Source organism: Thrips palmi, unplaced genomic scaffold, assembly GCF_012932325.1.
Source record: "Thrips palmi isolate BJ-2018 unplaced genomic scaffold, TpBJ-2018v1 HiC_scaffold_7, whole genome shotgun sequence".
Taxonomy (NCBI): domain Eukaryota; kingdom Metazoa; phylum Arthropoda; class Insecta; order Thysanoptera; family Thripidae; genus Thrips; species Thrips palmi.
The window spans coordinates 2,791,509-2,817,865 of NW_023144634.1; the positions used below are offsets into that span (position 1 = coordinate 2,791,509).

The 26,357-nt window shown below is 58.7% G+C and overlaps 1 protein-coding gene across 3 annotated transcripts in view; it reads right to left on the reverse strand.

Annotated features, from left to right (window-relative positions):
- Positions 1 to 30: 30 nt before the first annotated feature.
- Positions 31 to 26,357, reverse strand: part of LOC117652625 (E3 ubiquitin-protein ligase synoviolin) — a 45,653-nt gene continuing 19,326 nt past the window's right edge. For 2 of the 3 annotated variants that reach the window (XM_034397682.1, XM_034397683.1), the window contains exons 2-3: positions 4,470 to 4,573; positions 31 to 1,827 (exon numbers count right to left, since the gene is read on the reverse strand). In XM_034397682.1, the coding sequence (XP_034253573.1) occupies positions 763 to 1,827; positions 4,470 to 4,573 (1,169 nt within the window). In that variant the 3' untranslated portion in view covers positions 31 to 762. Of the gene's footprint in view, positions 1,828 to 4,469; positions 4,574 to 11,929; positions 12,010 to 26,357 lie in introns of those variants that run through there. The other variant, XM_034397684.1, reaches the window with a different exon arrangement.

The window sequence follows — 26,357 nt, forward strand, 5'->3', positions numbered from 1 at the left end:
GGGGGAGGGGGGGCATTATTAGAGACTTCATCACATATAGACAATTTTATTGAGTCAAAAAGCATACTTTCAGGCAAAATTCATCTATTCTTTAAACTATACTTCACATTATATTATATATTACTCTTACAATTATATTATATCCTGTAAATTTAGTTCACACAGGAAGGAAAAACTGTACAATATACTCTACAGAAAAAGTCCTTATACAAATAATGGCACAATTGTGGAGTGTAAAGGCATTATGTTAATTGGTTCACATGACTATTTGAGCTCACCGGTCCTTCGTAAAGGAATCATCACATCTCAGCACATTACGTCACGGCACTCTCAGTCCTATTTAATACTTATTACATTCTGAGCATAGAAAAATGAATAATTGAAAGGAGTGCAGACTAGCGGCGTGGGTTAATGGATTGATAATACTACCACTCACAGTGACTTGGTTAGTCACACCGACAGGGCCGCTTGCAGAAACCTCCGCGGCCCCTTCAGTAATACTGTTGGTTGGGAAGGGGTGGTGCAGACCTAGACTCCAGGACTCAAAGGGTGGCTCCTTCTCAAGAGGGACTGGGACTGGGGTACGCGCTGGTCCGTCCGCATCCTATAACTCAGTACGGATGGATGCAAGTCCTGAACTAGACGGAGCCGTGCGGCCCCAACCCTTGCAAGGGTGCTTGGCGGGGACGAGCGTCAAGGCCGTCAGGACCTGAGTAGCCAACGGGGCAGCCACCAGGCCAGGGCCGCGACGCTCAGCACCAGCTAGGCGAAGGGGCCGTCGGCGAGCCCGGGGGCCGCCGCGGTGCCCAGCACGTCCTCCAAGGATACCGTCGTGGCCACCGCCTCCGTCGTCATGGTAACTGAGTCATCGTGCTCTTCCTGGTCTTCTTCGCCGTCTTCCTCCTCGGAAGCCTCGGTGGACGCTGCGTGCGCTTCGGGGACCATCTCGCCGGAGTCTGGCTTCGGGCGGGGGGTGCTGGGGCTGGTGGACGGGCCGGAGAGGCGCGGGGTGGTCGTGCTGGTGGGCACGGCGAGGGCGGCCGTCGGGGTGGTGGAGGAGAAGGGCACCAGGGACGTGGCAGTGCGCGGCGCGAGCGTCGTGGTGGTGACGACCGCCTTCTTGGCCACCTTGAGCCGCTTTTGGTGGTGCTTCTTCTCGTTCCTGGACTTGCGCTTCTTGGCGGCAATCATCTGCAGGCGTTTGTGGCACAGGTCCTCGTCTTCCGTGGCCTCGCACTTCCGCCGGGGGAGGGCACCCTGCGGCCGCGCGGCTGCCGGCGTCTGCGGGGGCGGCGCCACCAGCAAGCCGGGGTGCATGGGGACGGCCAGGGGGGCGGCGGCGGCCGGCTTGGGGGCGGCCGTGGGGGCCATGGGGGCCATGGGGGCGGGCCGCCGCCGCGTGACCACGGCGCCGTGCCCCTTGCGGGGGCCGGGCTGCGCGTGCGGCCGCGGGCAGCGGCGGAGGCTGGGCCGCCTGGGCGTGGCCTCGGGGTGGCCGTGCGGGGGGCACGCCGCGTGGTGGCCGCGGTGTCGGAAGTGCGGCCCCGCCCCCGAGGTCCCCGCGGCCGCCGCGCCCCGCAGCCGGCTGAGCAGGTCGGCGACGCGCTCCGCGGGCACGGGCTTGGTGAGCACGCGCGTGTAGGCGGCCAGGCGGCCGTGCGGCGCGTCACGCTTGAGCTGCACGCGGCGAGGGGCGCCGCGCCGGTCCAGCGCCAGGTACAGGCTCTTGCCGCGCGGCCCCGTCGAGCTGTACTTGGCCGACGAGTACGAGTTGTAGTAGTGCTGCTCCAGCATCTCGTTGAAGACGCAGTCGTCCGTCAGCTCCTTCTGCAACACAGACAAAGACACACATCAGTGCTTCTGCCTCGCGCACGCTTGTCGTCGTTATCTAGCTCGGTGACAGACGCTAAATCGTTCAAACTGTTCAAATTTTCTTTTTCAAACAAATTTAAAGTCCTGAACGACACTGGACACCGCAGGTCAAATGTCGTTCTCTCCACTGGGGTAAATCATTTCCCCCAAGAGACTATATTCTTTTTCGTGGCGCCTCTGGCGGGCTGCATTGCGCACAAGGTCATGGCTGTCTCGCCGTCCCTAGTCTCCCTGCCTGGAGCCCCAAAGGCCCGGGCCGCCGGGCCCTCGAGGACGCCGTGGAGGGCCTCGTCGAGGACGCTAGATGCGTATCGGCCCGGAGGCGGCAGTCGGACCATGAGATTACAGATCAGCGCGTATGGCCAGACTGCCAGACGGTCGTTACCCCTTTTCCCGGAATTCCTCCACTCCACTTGACGCGCGGCGCGGCGCAGGCGCACGGCGTGGTGACCGTCTCGTAGCGAAACCGATCTCGCCGCCGAGCGGCTAGACGTGAACATGGCCGCACCGAGCGAGACACGCCAGGGGATTGGTTCATTCACAGCATTCACAGCCAGCGGCCCGCTCCGCTCCCCGTTCACCACGTTCCCACGGCGAAAGTGGGAAGTGTCAACCGAATGGGGCTCAGGGCGAGGAGGCCCCTCTCGCGCCGCTCGCTCGGACTTTGTTTGGATCGCCTCGAGCAGAGCCCCAACACCGCCGCCAGGCCGCCACCGCGTTCTCCATAACTAATACTTGTCGCCTGGTGATGCATTCGGCCTACGATAAATCAACCCGGCTCCGGCCGATGGCCGGCCCGGGGGGGGGCATCGCGTAGCTTGATGATCTAATTATCCCGAGACGCTCCTCGGACGAATGCCGCAATGCCGACCTGTTCTAGCGTCGCAGAGAAGCAAGCGTATGGATTATTAGGACGTATCAGACCTGTCCAACATAATATTTTTTTTTGTTCGGCTTTGCTTTCTGAGCAGCACTATTGATTTACTGCGGCGCGTGATGCGAGGACGCGTCACAGCCAAACGCCCTCGGGGTGCTGCGGGCTGATTGTCGGACACGGAACCGGCAGCTGGGGCAACGGCCAGCTAGCCATGTTGCTTCTGCTTGGCGCCCATCGCACACACATTTTTCAAAACGGAGCGTGGCGTTGGGTTACCACTGACATTCTCTATCCAATTTGAAACACACGAAAGTGAGGCCGCCGATTGCCTCACCGCGTCTCGGTTTACGCTTCGCGCGCTTCGCCGCGCCGGCGCACAGTGGGCCAGAAGACCGGTGGAGGCGGCCAAAACTCTAGACGCGTTTTGAGCTCCAGAGTCTCTAAATGGGACTCGAACCGAACGTGTGACCCCACCAATGGATTGCTCTTCCTACGAGGAACCCATTGGTGGGGTCACACGTTCGGATCGAGTCCTGTTTAGCGACTATGGAGCTCAAAACGCGTCTAGAGTTTTGGCCGCCTCCACCGGCCTGATGCCCCACGTTGTGCGCCGGCAGCGGTCGCACCTGGGAGAAGTTATGGTCCGGGATGCGCTGCCGCGGCGCCGCGACGCCGCCACGCCATTGCCGTGCGCCCGATGAGGCGTGTTTCCTGCCTCGGATTCGAATGGACGCCGTACCGTGGCGTGGCGTGCCACGTTGTGCCTTACAGTGTCTTCATTTACCACTCGAGTGGCCACACGATGGACTCGGTGGACGGACCGCGACGCAGTGCCGCGCTAAACGCCGCCCCTCGCTACGCCCTTGCACGGCCCTATATGCAGAGCGAGTGCGAACAGTGACTGTCTCTCTGCGGGACCCCCAACGGGTGCGAGAGAGACGCGGGGGCTCCATTCGGAGTCAGCCAGCAGGGAGGGGAAGGCCTGCGCCGCGCGCCCTCCCCTGCCTCCCCGTCACATTAGCTCCAACAAGAGGTTTATCTCGACGTGTGCCTAAACGTTGTAACGTTGTACCGCGTCGTGTCCCCGCCGGGCCGCGTCCGCGTCGTCCGCGCCGCTGCAGCAGCCCCGGTGCTGGCCACGCCTTGGGCCACGCAGTTCACGCAGGGGGCGCCCTCGGACGCGCTCTCGGACGCGAAGGGAAGGGAAGGGCGCCCCCAATTAGTAAAGGCGTTAGTGCGGCCCACAGGAATGTGACGCTGCGCCGCCGCCGGGGAGAGGAGAACGACTCCCCCGCCTGCATCTCCCTCTGTCTGTCTGTCTGTCTGTCTGTCTGTCTGTCAGTCAGTCTGTCTCTGTTTGTCTGTCTGTCTGTCTGTCTGTCTGTCTGTCTGTCTGTCTGTCTGTCTGTCTGTCTGTCTGTCTGTCTGTCTGTCTGTCTCAGTGCTTAGGGACAGTTTCTAGTTTTTTTGGCAAAATGTGAAAGTATATGTTAATTGCATTTTGTTTGTTCCTTGTTTTCCTTTTCAAATTGTAAATGTTCAATTTTTCTTTTTGACCTGTACTGCCATGTACCAAGGAATCAATAAATTGAAATTGAAATTGAATTGTCTGTCTGTCTGTCTGTCTGTCTGTCTGTCTGTCTGTCTGTCTGTCTGTCTGTCTGTCTGTCTGTCTGTCTGTCTGTCTGTCTGTCCCTCACTCTGGCTCCGCAGTACGTACCGAGCCGTAGAGCATTCCACACGCGTCCATGCAGAGGAACAGGCAGGTGGCGAGGCCCTGCATCTTGACCTGCACCTTGTTGACCGACGTCCTCTGGAGCACGGCTGCAACACACAAACACTGCACTGAGAGACTGTCAGGCGGTAGCCGCGTGGATTGCCAGTGGCTTTCCATTTGTTGTGCACACTGAGAATCCAAACGCTATGAGTATAGCGTCAATTGGTGCAATACAAAAGCATTGCACATGAAGTGCAATACCTCCCCAATCCCATGCATTAGCATAGGGCATTTTCGGGATGCATTGCACGTAAGGTGCAATATGGCCATCGCATTGCACGTATGGTGCGATATCTCAGCTGTATTGCACCATACGTGCTATACTCATAGCGTTAGGAATCTCAGTGCAGTTAGTTCCCGCTTAGCGCCGCTGCCGCTGGGAGGGAAGGGAACTGTGCCGCGTGGAGCGCCCGACCACCTCCAGGGCGGCCGGCCCGCCACGCAGCGGCGGCGAGCGGGCTGCGGCCGGCTCGTCTCACGGCGGCACAGCACAGTCCGGCACAGCCTGCCGCGCCTGCACTGCAAGAGCAGGAGCAGCGCACCGAAGTGAAACGGCAGTGGAAACGAGAAGAGCACAGTGGACAGCAGACTGCTGAGCCACAGGCATGCCACAGGGCAGGACAGAAGTCGACGGGACGGACCCATCGTTAGTTCAGTGAGCGGGTTCAACGTGTCGTAGTGCATCAAGGCGGGGCGGGGCGGGGCGGGCTGACCTCTTGACGCCTTTCTTGACCCGCCCGTCCCCTCCCCCAGCTCATGCCGGTAGTTAGGCGAGGCGTGGCTACACATCTCATCACCATCGTCACCGAGGCGTCGATTCGCGCGTCCAGCTGGGCACCACGCCCCGCCCCGCCCCGCCGCGGTACGTCGGGTGTACGTGACGGGCGACATGTAGGCGAAGCGAGATGGCATGACATCAGCGATTCGCAAAGTACAGTCGCGGAGTTCGCGCCGAGCCGGCGGCGGCCCGGACCAGCTGAGCGGGCACATTCACATTTAGGCTAGGCGCCGCTTCGCTTCGCCGGCGGCGGCCAGGCCGCGCCCCTCGCCGCCCAGCCGCCCACCACCGGCACGTAGCCCGGCCAGGCTGAGGAGGCTCATGTCGTCATTTTCATAATTCCCTCCGAGACACGCGACACGCGCATCGCCAGATCAGGGCGTACATGTATTAGACAGGGGGCCCATCCTGCCCCACAGCGATACGACACTCAGTCCAACGGGAGCGTTCTTTGCAGCCAGCCTCCACTGTCCAGTCCATTAGTAACTCCTTTGCATATCCCCCTCTCCGTCCCAGTCCCCTCGCCGTTCCCCGCTCTCGCTCCGTCTGTCGATCCGCGCGTCAATATCGGCGGGTCGGCCGGGCGCCTCCGCGTTACGTATAGGTTAAAGTTGACAAACTGCAGCGCCGCTTCGCTGCATCGCTCCATGGCCTGCCGGAAGCTGATCAAGATGAGCACGATGAAGACAGACGTGGCGGCGATCGGACCTGACTGACGTCCACTCCGTCCGCACTCGCCCAGCCCCGTGAGCCTGGACGGGCACGCCCTTGGGCACGCCCGGCAATGCGAGCTCGTTTCGGACTTTTCCGCCGCCAGTGTGAGGTACTCCACCACAAAGTCGCCTCGCTTTCGGCATGGCTTTCGGCCAGCCAGACCACCAACGAGCTGCAAACGCGTGTTGGCCGTTTCGCGATTGTTGCCCTCCGGACGCCGAGCGCTGCGGAGCGCTGCGGCAGGCTGGATTCCGAGCGAGAGGCACCGTCGCTCCGTCTCTCTCGCACCCACACGGGACGCCGCACGAGTGCGAGAGAGAGAGAGAGAGAGAGAGAGAGAGAGAGAGAGAGAGAGAGAGAGAGAGAGAGAGAGAGAGAGAGAGAGAGAGAGAGAGGAGAGAGAGAGAGAGAGAGGGAGAGAGAGAGAGAGAGAGAGGCGGGCCTGCCGCTCGGAATCAGTCAGCAGGTACGGCAGAGAAACGGTGCGGCGGCCGACGCGGGGAAAGGGGTGAGGAGGGAGAGGGAGCGCGACGAGATAAAAAGATAAAAAGAGACAGAGAGAAAGAAAGTGCAATGCGCCAATGCGGGGCAAAGCGAAGCGAAGAAGGGCGTGTCCCCGGACATTTCAACGTCGTGTCGCCGCGCTCGTCTCGCCGTGTTACAGTGTGTCGCACCGCGCGGCCCGCGCCCTGGCCCGGCACGCCCGGCACGGCCACATGACGGTCAGGGCCAAGCGTGGCACGCTGCCAGGCTGTGCCAGGCCCGCCACAAGCCAGCAGCCTCGCCCCGTCTCTCTCGCACCTGTGCGGGGCCCCGCGGCGCCACACGAGTGCGACGGAGAGAGAGCGAGATGCACCAGGGCACTGTAGCAGGACCACCGCCCGAGTCCAATCCATGCGACGTGTTGCCGATCCGCGTGCCCCATTTCTGCCTCGCGGTCGAGATATGCGCGACTTTGGCCTTCATTCACTCCACTGTAAAAGCATCGCACCCCTTGCTCCCGCCTTGCTCCTCCCAGCATAGCGGCCCGCGGAGTGCTCGAAGACGAAAGGACACGAAATTGCAGGCGGTCGGCGACAAGGATGGATGGAAGCAATCCATCGGCGCGTCACATAGCGGCGGACGCACGGGCCCGAGGGGGAAATCACTCTTAAAAACTGTGACCCGACTACTCCCTATTACGTTCTATTACGCTATTACAGAAGGCTTATTACGCTCGAAAATATCGAGATTAAGTCTAAAATCGGACCCTAAATAGGGAAAATCTTTAAAAATTTGGCTATTACGCTATTACTATTACGCGTAATACTAGGAATCGGTGACCCGACTATTACGCGAGTGATTTGCCCCTCGCACGGGCCTTTTTGCATGCACAGTGTAGTGGCAGGGAGCGAAGAGCGAAGCGACCGACGAAAAGCAGTCTGGAACGACGCGCTTGGACAAGAAGGAGAACCAAATTCAGGAACTTGTTCTGCTAGGCGCACCGCACTGCTCCTCCGCCTCTCACGTCTGTATAAACGATCGCCTGATGGAACTAACGGTGTAGCACCGTAGTCCGATGCAGCGATTCGCCGCCCTCTGCCACTGCGTGGACTGCGTGCACTGCGTGCGATGCGGATAAAGACTCTCTCTCTCTCTCTCTCTCACACTCGGACACTTCTTGGAACGGGCGGCCACGTCGGCGAGCCGCGGGGCATCGCGGCGAAAAAAGGACGTCTTCAGCGCGACGCCGCGCCCCGCCTCGCCATGCCGTTGTCACGCCGGATGTTTGGCGTGACGTCACGTTGCGGTGGTCAGGGACCGCGGGGACCGACGCGGCGCAGTGGGGCGGGGCGGGGCGGGGCGCGAGGCGAGGCGACGGAGGTCGTGGTGTGCAGCGCCCCGCCCCGCCCCGCCCCGCGGCGACGCTTTGGCGGCGTCGGCCGTCGGCCACCTCGATGGCGGGGCGGCGGGGCGGCGGGGCGCGGAGGGTGCACCGGGGCGCGGCGTGCCGATCCGCCTCGCAAACCTCCCCGCATCGCGCACGTCCCCGTCGTGCCCCGCGGAACGACCCAACGACGCGGCGCCACTAGCAGCGCAGGCGCCGAGGCCGAGAGGCGCCGGAGCGGGAATTTCAGGTTACTGCCCGCAGAGAAAGGTTTTCCAGGGTGAACAAATGTATCATCCCCCGTCTGGAAACAAGAAATTACACTCCAAAAATGTTGTTGTTTTCCTGCCGGATGCCGCCGAGTGGTTATCGTGCATGCCATTCCGCAGTAGCGGTAGTGCAGTGCACCAGAGCACACACTGCACGCAGCGCGGCAGCGGACACCCCGCCGACACCGGGCTGACACCAGACTGACACCCCGTCGACAGTGGCCGTCATACGCTGTGAGACGCCGAGACAGGCGTGGATGGCGTGCAGGCTGGCGGTGCAGGCTAGCGGGGTGGGCGTCCAGGGGGCCCGCCAGCGCCCCGCCGCCGCCACCCGCGTCCTCTAGCACCCGTCCATGCGAACAGGAAACTCTCAAATAGAACACACCAAGAAATAGTCCTGAATTGGATCTCTCAAGAAGCAGACAGCAAAAGCGTGACTCTTATGCAAGTTCCGGAAATTTTGAACATTTTTCTGCGACGCGGAATCCTTTGGGAAACGTCAGTAAACTTGAGCGCAGGGAATCGAGGGGCTCGCCGTCACCAACTGCAGTCGGCTGCTGCGAACAGCTGCCGCGACGTCAGGCTGATGGACGGGGCGGGGCGGGGCGGGGCGGGGCGGGGTCCGCGACAGGGCGCGTGGCGGGCACGGCGGAGCACTGTCAGAAATAATATGTCGGAATCCTGGAGTCTCTGGAGCAGAAGGAGGCAAAACCGTCAACTGCATTCGTTATTATGCATGCACGCATTCCGCGCGCGCGGTGCGACGCGGAGCGAGATAGAGAACGCAGGCCGCTGCACTGCACACTCCCGTTCTAGGCGAAGTAACTAAGCGATGCGATGCGGCGCGACACAGTGGGCCAGAAGACCGGCGGAGGCGGCCGAAACTCTAGACGCGTTTTAAGCTCCAGAGTCGCTAAATGGGACTCGAACCGAACGTGTGACCCCACCAATGGATTGCTCTCCGGACGAGGAATCGATTGGTGGGGTCACACGGTCGGTTCGAGTCCCATTTAACGACTCTGGAGCTCAAAACGCGTCTAGAGTTTTGGCCGCCTCCGCCGGTCTTCTGGCCCACTGTGCGCGATGCGATGCGGGCCGCGAGAGGCGAGAGGAAAGGAGAGCGGGCGAATTGATAAAAGCCGCGACCGAACGAACTGGACGGACGGTAGCCCGGTCTCTCGCTTCGAGCGAAGAGGAAAAGCTCCGATTCCCTCCGTTCGCGCGCTTACCAGTGCACCAGTGCACCGACAAGTGCATGGCTGGGCATTCCCCCCGCCCTGGCGGCGATCATTACCAGGCGCCAAACACCCCCAATAAAAGCAGAGATAAGATAGACACAAAGTTGCAGTGGCGATGCCACGGCGATGCATTGCAGTGCGACAGACATGCAGTGTGGCGGACAGGCTGACAGACGGACGGACGGACGGACGTGGTCGCCTTGATAACGGCCAGTGATAAGTTTCGAAGAAAGCGCGACGCGTTACGGAAACGTCGGCGCCGCCGGCGCTTTGTACGGCCGGGCGTCGCCCTGTCTCTCTCGCACTCATGGGGCGTCCTGTTTAGGTGCGAGAGGGACGGGGCGACGAAAACGACTCTCGGAATCGGGCTGCAGGCGGCGGCGCCGGGCGGACGGCGTCGCGACGCAGTGGACGCAGCAAAACACGCCGGCCCGTCAAAGTGCCGCAGTAAAGCACGCACATCCACGCCGGAGCTGCAGAGGCATGAAGAGGCAGCAGCACAGCGCGACGGGGCGCCACCAGGACAACAGGAAAAAACCTAACCTCACCGACTTTGCCGCACCTAACCTCACCAGCTGACGCGCCGCGCCGCGCCGTCTGGCGGTTTCGCGCCAATTTCGCGGCTCGACATAATTGGCGCCGTGTGTCGCCCTTTTGCATACCGACCGCGGAAATTGGAGGAAAAGCGACCTCGGCATTGATTCGACACGCGGAAGTGGGCGTCGTCCGCTGCAGGGGGAAAGGGAGGTGTGTTGCGCGTGCCGCGTGAGCGTGAGAGAGAAAGAGAGTTTGGGGAGGGGGTGTCTGGAGGGGTGGTGCCTCGTGCATAGCAGTGGGACCTAATAGATCAGCCTGCCTGTATTGCCTCTCGCTCGAACGGGCCCTTTGTCACCGTTGTTTGTCTAGATGTCAGCCGGCAGTGCCCATAGGCCGTCCCGTCCGTGGTGGTGGAGGTGGCGGTGCCCCGTCCCCAATGGTCCCCAAGACGGCCGCGCCGCGCCGCGCAGGTAACAATCATGTTTGGACTGCCTCGGCCACCGCATTGTTATTGGCCTTCGATTGTTTTCCCTAATCTTTCAATCTAAATTGTGAGTCGGTATGGGTCGCCGACTTGCCGACAGGGTGGGGCCCCGCCCCTACCAGGAGGGGGGGGGGCAGACGCGCCTGGAGCCTTGGCTGTGAACTTTGAGATTTCAATGGCGCGGTGCCCATTCAACGAGAGGTTCAGTGTCACAACAGAAGCCCGGTTTGGTTTGGCTGGCCGCAGCCCCGCAGCCGGTCGACCCAGTTCAGCTTGAGACCGCAGTCGCTCTGTCTCTCTCGCACCTATACAGCACCCCCCATGAGTGCGAGAGAGCCAGAGCGACTCTCGGAATCAGTGTGCTGGCTGGCGGCAACGTGTGGCGCCGGCCGGCACCCGTCCCGTCGGCGTTGCCCACCAAATTGACGCTACACGATCAGCGTCGGGCGATAAATCATAGCCAGCGATGCATCCGTGAGCGAAGCACACGAAGCACAGCGAAGCGACCTCTGGGGAAGGTAATAAAAATTAAAACGACGCGTCGTCGCGTCGCCCTGGGGGATTTTGGGAGGCGCCTTGCATACTGAGGGGTCGAGGGACCGAGAAAGTGTAAGCGCGGCGCCTCTGTCGCATTCTCCGGGCCCGCCGAAGCTTTCTGAGCTCTCTTCATCAGGCAGAAGAAGAACACAACTTTGGTTCACTCATTCATCCGTTCATTCATACATGTATCAAATCTTTCATTCATTCATTCATTCATTCATTCATTCATTCATTCATTCATTCATTCATTCATTCATTCATTCATTCATTCATCCATCCATCCATTCATCCATCCATCCATCATACCACCCATCCATCCGCCAATCGGTTGCTGCCCCTTGCATTAGTATTCGTCTCTCTCCCTCCGGGGTGCAGTCAGGTCCGGCGCAGCACGACGGGGCAGCCCAGGCCAGGCCGGCCACCGCGGCCACCCAGGCAAGACACAAAGATTCAATTACTCGCCATTTCCTGCCCGGCCAGTCGAACGTGCGTGCGTGAGTGCGTGTTCGTTCGCGGCGTGCATGGCGAGTGGTGGTCCACTGGTGGACGCCCCGCCGCCTTCTCACCTCCAAGGCGTCGCCGGCATTCGCGGCCAGTTTACCCGCAAAGCGCTTGTAAATGGATTACACCGATTTTGTCGGTCTGTAACTCGTGGCTCGAACTGGTCCTCGTCTGGCGAGCGCCCCAGCGGGCGCACAGTGGGCCAGAAGACCGGTGGAGGCGGCCAAAACTCTAGACGCGTTTTGAGCTCCAGAGTCGCTAAAGAGGACTCGAACCGAACGTGTGACCCCTCCAATGGATTCCTCGTTCGGAGAGCAATCCATTGGTGGGGTCACACGGCCGGTTCGAGTCCCATTTAGCGACTCTGGAGCTCAAAACGCGTCTAGAGTTTTGGCCGCCTCCTCCGGTCTTCTGGCCCACTGTGGGGCGCTAGCGGTGGCGGTGCACGTGGCTAACTAGAGGCGCTGGCTCACACCTCGGTGTGCACGCGGCGCTATCCGCTTTCACCGCCACCGCTGCTTAGCAGAAACTGCAAAACGCCGAGCTGAAGCCGCCGAATGCGAAACTGTGACGTCATCGCTCAACCGCAGACGACGACGTGCCCACTGGGAAACAGTAGTAGCGATCCCGAATGGCGCTCTGTCTCTCTCGCTCTCCAGCGGAACGGCCCACGAGTGAGAGAGAGAGAGCCCTCCGCCCGAAGCGACCAATCCCGGTGATGGTTCGCCGCGCAGCCGTGCATCAACACGTGTACCGAGTTGGCAGGCCGATTCCGGACACTGCTTTGGTCGCTCTGTCTCTCTCGCGCTCGCGGCGAGCTGCGGCGCCTTCCCCGGCCGTGCGAGAGAGACAGCGGATGGTTGATTGAAATGGGCGGGCAGAGTTTATCGCGGCGACGAGGCTCGCCGCCACCGATAACCCGGCAAGGTCCCCGAGGTTCCAGCGCTAATTGAAGCGCCACCACAGTGTGGAGTGAGACATCGCATCGGCAGGAAATCAGCCGAGCAAAACGCCCGATGATTAAAGAGCTACCAAGTTATCGGGGATATCGAATGAGGGGCGTTGGGGTGTCGGCCCCTTGCCTTTGCGGGCCGCGGCCGCCGTTCCAGGCACTCCAGGCCCTCCAGGTCGCTCCAGGTAGCGCCGTGGTGTGGGAGTGGCTGTGTCCACTGGATAACACTGGGATGACACGCCGCTGTGGAGCTGTGAAGCTACAAACTGCACTGTATGTGTGTGCGTGTGTGTGCGCGTGTGTGTGCAAACGCGATGGCCGCCCCTCGAAGTCTGAAAGGGAGGCGAGGGGACGATCGGCCGGTCGGTCGGGGATCCCGAGATGGTTCGGCGATAGCTCGGGTTGCACGATGCTCGGCGTGGCAGACGCGGCAGACGCGGCGCGCACGGCGGCACTAGGCGGCACGCACCATTGTGTCCGTCCAGGTGACACGCGCGCTGACGAACAGCCCCGCACCACGGACGCACCACGGACGCACCGCCCCGGTCAGCGCGGCGCGGGTTCGGCTGTTCGGCTGGCCCGACCCGACGGCGGATCCATCATTTCGGGGATCCGGAAGACAGATTGGCCGATTGGCCGACACGGCGGAGGACGGCACGGCACTGTAAGGCACGGCACGGCACTGTAAGGCACGGCACTGTAAGGCACGGCGCGGAGGAGGAGGGGTGTTCCAGTTCCGGGAGGGGGTGCGGGCGACCCGCGTCCCACCGCCGCCAAGTTAAAAGTTACTCCAGGGGGGAGGGGTAGTAGGGTATTTGGTCTGAATGGTACCCCTACCCCTCCCCTCACAAACACACACACAAACACACACTCTCTCTCTCACACACACACGCAAGCGCGGCCAGATTGTCCTGCGGGGGCAATGGGTCGCCGCGGTGCGAGTGAACCAATGAATGGAGGGACCCGCAACACATCAATCAGATGGCCCCCCCTTCAAGGTAAACTGTGCGAGGATAATCCGTTGTAACAAGCGGGTACGCCCGCACACACACACGCACACACACGCACACGCACAAACACATAGACACACAGACACACACACGCACACGCACACTCACACTCACACACACAGACAGACAAACGCGCCGCCGCCTGTTTTTCTGTTTTTGCGGCGGGCTCGGGAATCAAGGGTCGGCAACACTGCAACACGCCAAATGCTGTCCGTAATAGCTCGAGGCTGGTCGACGACGACGACGCGGCCGCGTGCACTGCTGCAGGGCTGCACTGCAACTCGACACTGTCGTCCAGTGCGAATACCATTCATGCGCTCCAGGAGAAAAAGAAAAAGCCCCCCTCCTCTCTTTCGGTTCGACCGCCGCCACCCTATACAGCTGCCGGCGCGACGCGGAAAGGGCAGTGATTTCACAGCGCGGCGGAAAAACAACCGACTTCCAAGCCAACTTCGGCGAAAACAAAATCAATCGGTAAAGATTTTCAAACGGGCAAGTCGTCAAAGGAGTGCAGGAAAACGGTAAGATTCATCAAGTCGACATAAAAATTTCTAAATTGACTTTTTGCGTCGAGTTATGTGAGTAGCGAAGCTACAAAACGATCGAGACGTTTGAACATTGAACGACTCAAAGCCCAATGCCTGATCGCGGTCGGTGGTCGGTGCGAACGCAAGGCGAGACACTGCGGCAGTGAGGCCCGTGAAATGGCAGCGTTTCGTTCCGGCACGCCACCACACTACAAAGTCGCCGATTGCCCCCCGCCCCTGTCCTCCTTTTGGCGTCTAGTGATTAATTGCAGTCAATTAATGAAACGAAGTGTGAGTGACGGCCGCAGAACAGGTGTCCTCTCGTTCCTGGGGCGCGCCTATAGAGCCCTGGCGAATTCAAACTTCGTTCCAGCGAGGTTGCTGCTCCGGGCGGGATAAAGTTGTTAACAGTGTGCGTACGAGACATTCGCAAAAAGTGCCGCGAGAGTTTCGACACTTCGAGAAACGCTGTGAGGCGCCGCCCCGGGTCCTTCCAGATCCTTCCAGGTCCTTCCCACGCCAAAGCGGTAAGCAGTGCAGGAGTCTCACTTAGCGTCGGCACGCAAAGTCGCCGGTGACTAGGGACGGGCGATTTCCAAATTTTAGTATCGCGATTGCGATTTCTCATATATCGCGATTTCATGCGATTAATCGCAAAATCGCAAGAATAGCAAAAATCGCAAAAATCGCAAGAATCGCAAGAATCGCAAAATCGCAAAAATCGCAAACAAACACGGAAAAAAATTGCTTAGCTAACCTAGCTAATATTCACTAGCTAGACAGATTTAGCTGCACCGCTAAAAGTTTTATCGTTGCAGCTAATATTTAGCGGTCCCGCTAATTTTATTTAGCTGCTCTGCAAAGCATTTTAGCAAAGCAGTTTGCAGTTTAGCCGAGTAGACTTAGCCATCCTGCTAAATTTCGTTAGCTACCGAGGTGGCTAAGCGGCGAGGATAGTCTCAAGGTAGAAGACCCGACGTCGAGGAGATGGCGTGATGGCGTAGAGGTAACGTGCGCGCCTCTCAATCGGCAGACTCGGGTTCGAGTCCGGCAGATATCCATCGAACAATAACAACATTAGTCATAAGGCTTAGATGTCGGTTAATCGGGTCAGTTGACCCGAGCAGATAAATTTTGTGAATCTCTAGTGCTAACATGGCTTAGCTGCACAGCTAATTCGGTCCAGCTAATAAATTTAGCTGTACAGCGAAGGAATTACTTATCTCTCAGAAAGCGAATGTTTTTAGCTGTACAGCTAACTTTTACCTGTGCAGCTAATTATTTTTTTCCGTGAACGCAACAATACTTATATACTACCCATTATGGCACAAAATCTTTTAAAAAGTGCCCAAACTAATTCCTGAGTGGTCAAATGGCAGGCTAGTGGCACCGAAAACACGCGCCAGCCTCGTTCGGTGCAGTGGTCGCGAAATCCATGCACGGTGCGATTTTTGCGATTTAGCGATTTTTTGCGATTTTGCGATTTTGCGATTAATCGCAGAGGTTCAAAAACCGAAATCGCACCGCGATTTTTTGAAAAAATCGCATCGCACCTGCGATTAATCGCAAAATCGCCCGTCCCTACCGGTGACGTTCCGTTACTCTCCTTCGGCGCCACCAAAAAAAAGGAACTTGAAAAAAAAGCGTTTTTTTTTACTCTATTTCCACTGTGGCTGGTTGGAGATTTCCACTGGCGCGTTATCGACGAATTGGCAGATCGGCAGTGGGATTCGTCCGGTCCACTCGCTGACGTTTGATCTTTCCTCCTTTCTCCTCTCCACTCCCGGGCCGCGCTTCGCTCGTGCACATTATTTTAATGTCCGACGCCGTGCCGAAGCTCACGTACTCCTCGGTGCTCGCCGTGCCCGCCCTGGCTTGCCCCGACGACGCCCGTTGATTGGCTGCCGATGACGCGAGCGGACGTTTAACTCGTTGGGGTGACCTGTAGAGCCGCGAGAGAGACAGAGCAGCCCGCAAAAGGCTCCACAGTGTACCGAAATAGCTCAGCGCCTTGCTGTTCTAGGCTCGCCGCAAGCGGTCCAAAGAATGCACCGCCCTCTTGGCGTCACAACGTGTTGTCACAGTGTCACCGAAGTCACAGTATCTCGCCTGGCGAGTCGATGACCCGCGCCGCACGCGCTTCCCCCTCCACTTCCCTCTCCCTTTCTCTTTCTCCCCGTCGCGACGTCAAGCACTGACGTTGATTTGGCGCGAGCTTCAGGCGACACTTCCACTCGGAGGACGCGCTCTTTCCGGATCGCCACGACTGTGTGAACGCGCAAAAATAAGTGGCCGAGTTCGAAATTCAAGGCGCCAGCTGATTGCAGTGCGTGCAGAAGTTGCGGTGGGAAGTTAAAGACGAAATGGAATCCTCTAGAAAGTCCCCGCCGCCGCCAGCTGTGACCCCGAGCCTTTCCCGCGCTACCCTAGGCGACCCCGGACCCCGCCTCGACCCGATGATAGCCCAGTGTTTCAATATGTCACATCCATGTCGTATCACAGCAATCTGTTTCCATTACGCCCCGCCCCGCCCCACCGCGTGGGTCGTCTCGCCGGCCCCGCCGAATAGGGGGAATATCTATCTATCCATCCACACACAAAGTGGCTGGCTGCTTTTTGGCGGGCCGGTCTCAGCGTCAAACTTTCGCAGCAGGCACTCAAACTGTGTGCCAAAAAGTTCCAGCAGGCGGTACCTCCTCCTCTATCTGCCCACATGGCGGAGGAGATGACCGTCCAACGTCCTGATCCTCTTCCTGCCACCCTCATGCTGTGTGTGTGTGTGTGTGTGTGTGTGTGCGTGTGTGTGTGTGTGCGTGTGTGTGTGTGAGTGTGTGTTATGACCGTATGCAGCCGTGAACTTGACACGCCGCCAGCTACCCGGACCGCACGTCGCCGTGCCTTGATCTGGGTGGTCGCGCCGCGGTCGCCAAGGCCCCTTACCCCCCTCCCCTCTCTCAGCCGTGGCACCGCGCCCCGGCCGTCATACCGGCTCTCAAGAAGTGGTACCTCGCCTTGCCTATCGCCTAGCGGCGCAGCGCAGGTATCGCCTCGGAGGGAAAAAGAACAAAAAGGGGGAAATTAAAGAGTTGAAGTTCGGGTTCAAGTTCAAGGTCATCCAGCCAAAAGCGCGCCGCTTGCCGACTCCCGCCGGTGCAGCAGAGCTCCGTCCACTCCATTTTTTCCAGGCCAACGTACCTCGCTCGGCCCCGCAGGCAGTTTTTTGGCCACCCAATCACGATCGCGCCGCCCGGAACCACCGCCCCACAGTGGGCCAGCAACCGGCGCAGGCGGCCAAAATTCGAGACGCGTTTTGAGCTCCAGAGTCGCTAAATGAGACTCGAATCGAACGTGTGACCCCACCAATGGATTGCTCTCCGAACGAGGAATCAATTGGTGGGGTCACACGCTCGGTTTGAGCCCCATTTAGCGACTCTGGAGCTCAAAACGCGTCTCGAATTTTGGCCGCCTGCGCCGGTTTCTGGCCCACTGTGCGCCCGGCTCCAGACTCCAAACTCCATGCTCCAGGCTCCAGAGGATCCAGAATCCCCAGACAGAGCAGCCGCAGCCGGGCTGGGACAGCGCGGCAGCGGCCTCCTATCGGTGCAGTTACTAATGAGACGACCAACTGACAGGACCTGTTCGTCTCGACTTGTCTGGCCTAATCTCTCGTCCTTATCAGCCACAGACTATCGGTGCATCGACACAGACTCCGTCACGGCGAAAATGAGTTGGACCACGGGAGTCCATACGCACACCCTCACTGTCAAAACAGTTTCATTGACTAAAATTAACTTGAGGCCCTTTATTGGGCCCAGAAAGTACTCCACAATCTAGGTAAACAAAAATAAAAAGTCTTAATATTTTTGACAATTTTTTTGAAATGTTTCGGCTTGCCTTAGAGTATTTTTCCCACGTTGAGAGCATTTCTTCTGCCCTCAGGGCATTTGGACTCCATTCGAGTCCTCATGGATCCTGCTTCGGAGTTCCATGTGGTGCCGAGCCTGTGCGATTCCAGCGAGGCCCTGCTGGCACACTGGACAGGCCACCGGCATTGGCCCGGCCGCTGCAGCCTGGTTAACCACAGCAGGCCGCACCTGTACGCCGTTAGCATTCCAGCCTCGATCGCAACGCGTTCGAAATTTGTCCCGAAAGGCCGAAACTAGTCTTCGCCACCGCGGCTAACGATTTACCAGCCATTTACTGCGTTCGGCCGATTTGTCAGCTGCCTCGCCAGGACCGGAGCACGGCCCTCCGGGACGGGACTGTTGCCGGCCGCCGCAGGGCTGTCTTACACTGCAGGGCTCGGTAGGGTGGTCCAAAAAAAAATGAAGTTGCTCGGATCGTCCAACGCCACCCGGATTTGGATTCTACATCGAAAAATACGAAAAACGTGGTTTTTTCCTTTTTCGAAAAAATGATTTTTAGGACCTCCGCAGAGCCCTCAAAGTTTTTAACAGTGCTATTAATAGGAAAAAATCGTAACTTGGTCATTTTTTGACCGATTTTCAAAAACGAAACGGGGATTTGTTCGTTTTTAAATGCTTATTACGAAAACAAATAAGTCCAACCCTCTGTCTGGTTTGCCTAATTCTGTCTGGTTTACCTCCCAGGGGCATCAAATTGTGGATTTTTTCGAAAATCTATCAATAGTGATGTCTCTTGGGGCCTCTGGACACTCACATGGGCACCCTTTCACACGGTTCGGTACCCGCACTACGTAAAAAGAACAAACAATGGGAATGGACTGTTGAGCACCTCATGCCTACCTCTCAGGACCAGAAAAACGTAAAAATTCAGAAAATTCCTTCATTTTGATGGCTTTTCTTGTGGCCTTGCGTGGTTTGCGGTCCCTCGCGTCAGCAACTTCCATAACGTTCAAGTCACGTAGTGTGGGTATCAAACCGTGTGAAAGTGTGCCGATCTGAGTGCCCAGAGGCCCCAAGAGACATCACTATTGATAGATTTTCGAAAAAATCCACAATTTGATGCCCCTGGGAGGTCGGCAAATTGCACTCGGCATCCCAATTCTGTTCATGGGGCTTGCCTTGTGCTGGGGGCACCCCGCCATGCTGACAGGGTGGACTTGGAGTGGCTGTAGCGGCCTACAAACTGAAACTATTGCCAATTTGGGCCGAAATTTAGTAATTTTTTGCCCCTGAAAGTTAGACAAACCAAAAAGAGGGTTTGGCATATTTTTTTTCGTAATAAGCTTTCAAAAACGAACAAATCCCCGTTTCGTTTTTGAAAATCGGTCAAAAAATGACCAAGTTATGATTTTTTCCTATTTATAGCACTGTCAAAAACTTTGAGGGCTCTGCGGAGGTCCGAAAAATCATTTTTTCGAAAAAGGAAAAAACATGTATTTCATATTTTTCGTTGTAGAATCAAAATCCGGGCGGCGTTGGACGATCCGAGCAACTTCACTTTTTTTTGGACCACCCTAGGGCTCGGTCGCACGGCGGGCATAGGGCTGTACTAACCGGGCTGGACATGCGTGCTCCTTTTTCCTCGGCCATTTCATTTGGCCGAGTGAGTATGCGAAGCCGTCGCGCCGCTGCGTCGTCGTCTACAGTGTCGTCGTCTACAGTGTCGTCGTCTACGGTGACGCACGCACTCTGCCGCCAGCGAGGCCGGCAGACTGGACCCCGGAGCCTCTCTGGGCTGCGAGGGAATAAGGCCCTCTGATTCGAGCAGCTGATGAATGAACGCAGAAGACGAATGTTTGGCAGCCTCAGCAGCGACGCGCCCGTTCGTGCGTCACTGGAGTCGCTGGAGTCTCCAGCCGCCTCCAGCCGCCCCCGGGCCGGCCGCAAAGCCCGCACGCACTGGAGTATGTTTTCGTACGATTTATTCCCCCGCAACAACGTCAGGCCGCCTAATATATTTCCCGTCTCCAATGCATGCAATCCCCCTCCCCCTCCGGATTGCCTCAAATCCGGCCCGGCCCTCCTTGCTAACCTTATCGCCCCCTCGCTCGCCAAATCCGGGGAAACATGAACCAATAACACGGTAAAATACTCCCCGGCGAACGCAATGCGAAGCAGTGGCGGACCGCGGAAACACAGTGACCGGCGCCGGGAAGGGAAGGGGTGAAGGGTGCGGCGGCCAGGCGCCGGCGCCGTGCTGCAGATTTATGTATCGGCGAGCCGCGATATGTGGGATGAGGGGGCGTGCCCCGCCCCGCCCCGCCACGCCCTCGGGGGAATGCCGGGGTCCTTACAGGAAGCCCTTCTTATCCTGTCCGTACATCCTCCCTGGGGGTGACCCAGTGCCCGAGTGCACCGCCCTCGCGCCGGCAGCAATGCACGATTTGCGGGAAAACAGAAAATGCGACAGTGCAGCAGTAGCATCCGTGGATATAGCAGGGGGCGGGGCAGAGGCAGGCGGGGAGAGGTACGGTTAAGTTAGTCTAAATGAAACAAGTACTTTGTTTCCTGAAAAAAAAAATACAGTTTTCTCATTTATTAAGATGACTTTAAATTTTAAATTTTTTTTAAAAAATCATTTTGTCTGCCTGTCTTTAGTTTGAAAAAAAAAAAACGCGCGTGTTGAATTTATGCCGTAATTTCGGTGGTGGTAGTGACATGGGTGTGACATGGGCGTCGACGTCGCGGACAGTGTGGAGTCATTGAATGCCGACGCACAATAAACGGCAATAAACGGCGCCGGCGTATCGTGAGGACCGATAAAGCGTTTACGGTGCAGTGCCGTCGCCCGGGCCGGCCGGGCCGCCCGCGAGGCGAAGACCGTCCCCGCCGAATCAACGCGAATCATGAGCCACCACACCAAAAAATCAGCTGTGAGAATACGGAAAATACTAAGAGGCTTGCCGCCAATTTACTACCGTTGTTGCCGTTTGCCTCCCTAGAGGGCGGGAGGGCGTTGCATCAGTGTGGTGGTCGTAACTGCCACCGCGGCGCTGTCTGGGCATGTGACGACGGGGGCGGGGCGCCTTGTCACATGGCGCGGTGAGTCGCCGTGCGGCGTCACCGTCTCTGAGTACCGCCCGCGGGGGGTGCGTCGCGGGGTGGGGTGGGGCGGCGCGGGGTTCCTGTGTTGCACCGCCCCCTCCCCCCTCCCCCCGGCCCTGTGACCCCTCCTGCCCTTCTGGTTGTTTTAACTATTGTGGAGTCTACTTCCCCGTCCCGCCAGTGTAGGCGCCCCCCCCCCCCCCCCCGGGCGCAGTGCGTCGAGGCGTTCCTCGCAGGTCAGACTTATTTTAGCACCTGGCATGATGATGCGGTGAACGTCCGTCGAGGCCCGTACCCCCCCCCCCCCCCCCGGCCAAACGCCGCGGAGGTACAGTACCTGTTGTACAGTGGCGCAGATAAGACATGGCACTTTCGATTCGCCACGTGCTCCCGCGTGTAACACCGTCTTATCGCGCATCCGTGGGAAACCAGACAAAGCCCAAACGCCATTCATTTTTCTCCATAAAAAAAAAAAAAGAAACAGTTTGTAACATGAAAAGGAAGCTGACACTTTAGTCTCTCTTGTACAAATGTGTAAAGGTATCATCTGCTAAAAAATTTTCGACAGTTTTTCGTCTGCCAGACATTGTTTGATGTGCTGGTCACTGCCGGCTCCGCATACACGCGCGCGCGCACACACACACACACACACACACACACACACACACACACACACACACGGCTGATGATCCGTATTGCCCGTCGATGGCCACGACGAGCAGCAAGGAGACGGGCAGGAATGTGTAGCAAGGGCGTTGTGGCCGCCGCGGACGGGGCGGGGCGGGGCGAGGCGGGGCGGGGTGAGGCTCTCGTCAAAACACATCGATAACGCGGAGAACATGATGTCATTTTTATGCGCCACCTTTAGCTCCCGTCGTCCGGCTCGGCGTGGCGGCGCACGGGTCTGAATGGAGACATCAGTCTTGGAGACGGTAGTCCGCCGCCCCGCCCCGCCCCGCCCGGTGCGAGATACATCAGGACCACTCCGGCGAACCCCTTGCCGGCGGCCGACGGCGAGCCCAAAGCCCAAAGTGGTGCAATTCTTCGGAGTCAGGCGAGTGAGGCGGGAACCGGGAAGGGAAGGTCGACTTCCTCGCACGACGGCAAGGTGCTCTGCGACGCGATACGACGCGCTGCGGGGGCTCGGCCGTCCGCCGGCAAACCGCCGCTTTGTCTCTCTCTCTCTCTCTCTCTCTCTCTCTCTCTCTCTCTCTCTCTCGCATTCATACGGCACGCCCCATGAGTGCGAGAGAGACAGAGCACTGTCCGGAGTCAGCCTGCCTGTCGGACCGGCGCGACATTTCGGGACATTCGGTCTCGCGCGTCGTGGCGTGGCGCGTCGTGGTGTGCGAGATCGGTAAATCATGCTAAATTGCTGCTTTGTCTTATCAGGCCGCGCCGCCGCCTCCGGTCGGACCCTGCCCCCTCCTGCAGGACTCCAGCCAGCCCCACTCCAGCGCACACGCCTTTGTAGGCGGCGCTCACGGCCCCAGACGTGTCCATCCAAATTCAAAACTTTTCGTCGAAAGAAAAAAAAACTGTTTGATTCCCAAACGTACCGAAACGCCTGGACGGGGATCGCAACTCACTGTCCATCCGTTCGTCGAAGCCACTCACCTGCAAACATAACGACATTTTAAAGTTGATATGAATGAGATTAGACATCTATGCACGGCTGCAGACGGGCCGGGACGGCGGTGCACTAAGAAGGCGTAACGCAGCGCGGCCCACACAGACGATGCGAGATAAAATGGCACAGACAGGGTGTGGTTTTGACGGCTGCGGCGCGCTGCGGCGGTGGAAGGGGCATAAGCGAACAGGATCAGGATCGCATTTTACGGGGAATGCTATTCCGAGCCGGCGTGCCCGCATCATAGGGGCATGCGAACAAAGAGAGGCTTCAGCCTCTTTGAAAAGACTAATATGCGCGTTTTGAGCTCCAGAGTCGCTAAATGGGACCCGAACCGAACGTGTGACCCCACCAACGGATTTCATTCCGAACGAGGAATCAATTGGTGGGGTCACACGTGTGGTTCGAGCCCTGCTTAGCGACTTTGGAGCTCAAAACGCGTCTAGACTTTTGGCCGCCAGCGCCGCGCCGGTCCTCTGGCCAATGCTAGGAAGCCGGGCTTGGCTCGGCGCTGCTGAGCGCGCCCTTCTGCAAAAACGTGCGCGTCCTTGGCTGAGATTGGCCGCCGCGGTCCGAGACTTGGTCGCTACGCGCGCTACGCGTCCAGCCGCTTGTCCACCGCGTTGTCCTCGACTGAATTCGACTGAATTGACTTAGGGCCCGGCGGGCGATATATCCATCTAGCGACAATGAACATTCTTCATTTCCTCGTTGTTCCTTTTCGACGCGTCGTCTCCTCTTTCTTTTTCGGCTGCCGATTTATCGGTCGGTATCATCATTACAGTGCTGTGCCCGGCTGTGCCGGGCCGGGCCGGGCAGGCCTGGGCCCAGAACGGCACACCAATAGGCGGGGAAATACGACGCGTGCCTAGGAATGAATTCATTGCGCCGCGCTGCCGCGTTGCGGTGCTTGGATATGTTTTAATACCCTTCTTCGTGTGTGGCTGAAGCGGCTGTGAACCCCCCGAGCGCCGGCCCCCGCATGCCGCTCTGTCTCTCTCGCACCCGCAGGGCGCCGCGGCGCTGCGCCGGGAGTGCGACAGAGACGGAGGAGGATGACCCTTTCCTCGTTAAGTGTTGCACCTTTACGACGGACAACAGCGCGGAAAATAAATCCAGGCCCGCCAATCAGCATCGACGGTGTGTCGTTTACGCGCGGCACTCTGGGATTGTGTGACGGGGTCCTACGGGGTCCTTGTTAGAGCTCGACGCACTGCGGTAGGGAGCAACGGACGTCTACAACTCTTGCGGGTAACGTTTGAAAAATCGACGTCCGAAATCCGCTTGTGGGCCATTTTTCCCGCAGGGCCAAACGGAGCAGGACAACACCCAAAAAAATGACTTCTTGGATCAAGAAAAATTTAACTTTTCGTGGTGTAAATTTTTCTTAATCCAATTTTTTTCTTGAACAAAGAAAATTTTTCTTGTGTCAAGATTATTTTTCTTACAAAAACCAAGAAAATCGAAAATCAAGAAACCCTTTTTTTGGGGGTGAAGTTCGCCTTGAACGTCCGTCTAAACCCATGGAGTACCGACCGACGATGCACTGTACGACGATGCCTCAAGAGACCTACACGCACGATACAATGGAGACGGCTTCTGTCCAGCGGTTCACACATTCCTGGCGACTGCTCTTCATTTCTCTGGAAGCGACACTGCCAGTACACTGCCACATCGAGTCGACGCCGTCGGCGCGGCGAGGACGGTAACGGGCATTGACGCCGTGGTCTCGGTTTCGGATCGCTGGGACGTCTCCGGTCGTCCACGAGATTAAATTTTGTGAGGGAGGGCGGTACGGCGCTGTGGAGCGTCTTGATAACATCTCAGTAGCTGCGGAGCCTGAAATTCATAAAATCGGAATGCCAACCGAGTGCGGCGGCGGTCACCTATCGGTACACTGTGCGTGGAGTCATAAATTAAAATTTATTTGGATTTTTCAAATTTTTGCAAAGTTTTCAGGAACGATTTTAGTACACACAATTGCTCTCAGCTTCTTCTCGTCTTGCATACCTCGCTTGCGTTTGTCCGCTCGCGGAAGGCCCTGCGCGCGTAGACCCGGGTGCTCGGCGCTCCACCCGCATCCCGGACGATCCCGGACGATCCTGGACGAGACGCGCCTCGCCCCGATACCCCAACGACCGTCGATACCGGCCTCAAATATTCCCCGGGCACGCCAAGTGAGTTGTTTCCCGGGCCCAGGAATGCATTTGATGGTGCCGAGACGGTGGCGGGGCTGTGGCGGGGCTGTGGCGGGGCTGTGGCGGGGCGGTGGCGGGGCGGTGGCGGGGCGGTGGCGGGGCTGTGGCGGGGCTGTGGCGGGGCGGTGGCGGGGCTGTGGCGGGGCTGTGGCGGGGCTGTGGCGGGGCTGTGGCGGGGCGGTGGACGCGTCAGGTCGCCAGCCCCCCTCCGCCGCACCCCCGCAGCTCGGAATGAACACGTTGATGGAAATTAGGGACATTGTCGCGGGCCTGGCCAGGAGCAGGCCTGCTGCCGTGTCGCTCCGTCTCTCTCGCACTCATGGGTCGGTCCGTAAGGGTGCGAGCGAGACAGCTGCAGGACTGCCCAGCAGTGCCCCTCAGAACCGAGCGGTCGCTGAAAGTCATCGATTGTGGTTTCCAATTTTTTGATTCTCTCTCTTTTGTAAATTTTTATTATTTTTTTGACTTTTTTAAAAAGTGGCGCCTATTTCCCCCCTCAGTTTGAGAAGCCATTTTCCCAGCAGCGCGTCCAAGCGGCGCGAACAGGTCCTTCCTGATTAGCATGCGGGGCAATGCGGAGTCCGGGGACTACACGTACAGTACGCGGCGCCGAGGGCAAGTGGCCAATCACAGACAGAAGGGCTTGAGGAAGGAAGCCCGGTAATGGGAAAGGTAGCGAGGGGAAGGCAGGGCAAGGGGCAAGATGGACCTGTCGGCCCTCCCTCGCTCCCCCGGGAGTTTATGGAGCCGTAAACAGGGTAACAGTGTCCCGGGGGAGGCTTCTCCTCGAAGACACAATGTCGCTGCCCCTGCCTTAGGGCGTGCCGTACCGGCGTGCCATCCCGGCGTGCCCAGCCAGGGCGTGCCTATTCGATATCGCTTGCTGCACTGCACACACACGCCTCCAAACCAGTGCCTGGACTTTTCGACGCGGCGGTCTGCGGTTTCCGGCAGACGGCCCCCCGGCAGTGCCCTGGCAGTGGTTAACGCGCCAAGCATGTGCTCCAGGACACACAAACAGCACGCGGTCGTAGGGGTGGTAAAAGTCCCTGCAGTCGTAAAAGGGAAAGCAGGGGGCTTCTGGCGGCCGCGAAACGGCGCAGAAGGCACGCCAGGTGGGGACGGCGGCGGCGGCGGTGGCGGCGCTCCGAGGGCAGGGCTTTCAGGGGGACGTCTGGAGCCTTTAGTTCCGCCTGCAGAGTGCTCAGAGGACACCGCCCCACACCACTGCAGCGTGTAACTTTCGTCAAAAATCAAGTAAAGCGTGTCGCTTGCCGTTTCGGAGCAAAGCATCGGTTGCTTATCGGACACCGGCCGAGTCCAAAAACACAAGGCGCCGTCCGCGCCTGTGCCTCGGGCAGCCGGGCCTCGCAAGGTTGGGCCCACCTCTGCAGGCCGCTCCGTCTCTCTCGCTCTCACGGGGCGTCGCGTAGGGGTGCGAGAGGGACGGAGCGACGCTTAGGAGGACTTCCCCGAGCCGGCCGATCCGACGGCGGGTCCGAACGTGACCGATCCGCAAGATAGTTTCCATAATGAAGAAGTTACGCGATAGCTTTTACTGCCGCTACCTCCTGGCATCGTCTGCTATCAGGCCGGCGTGGCGACGCCCCGGCGA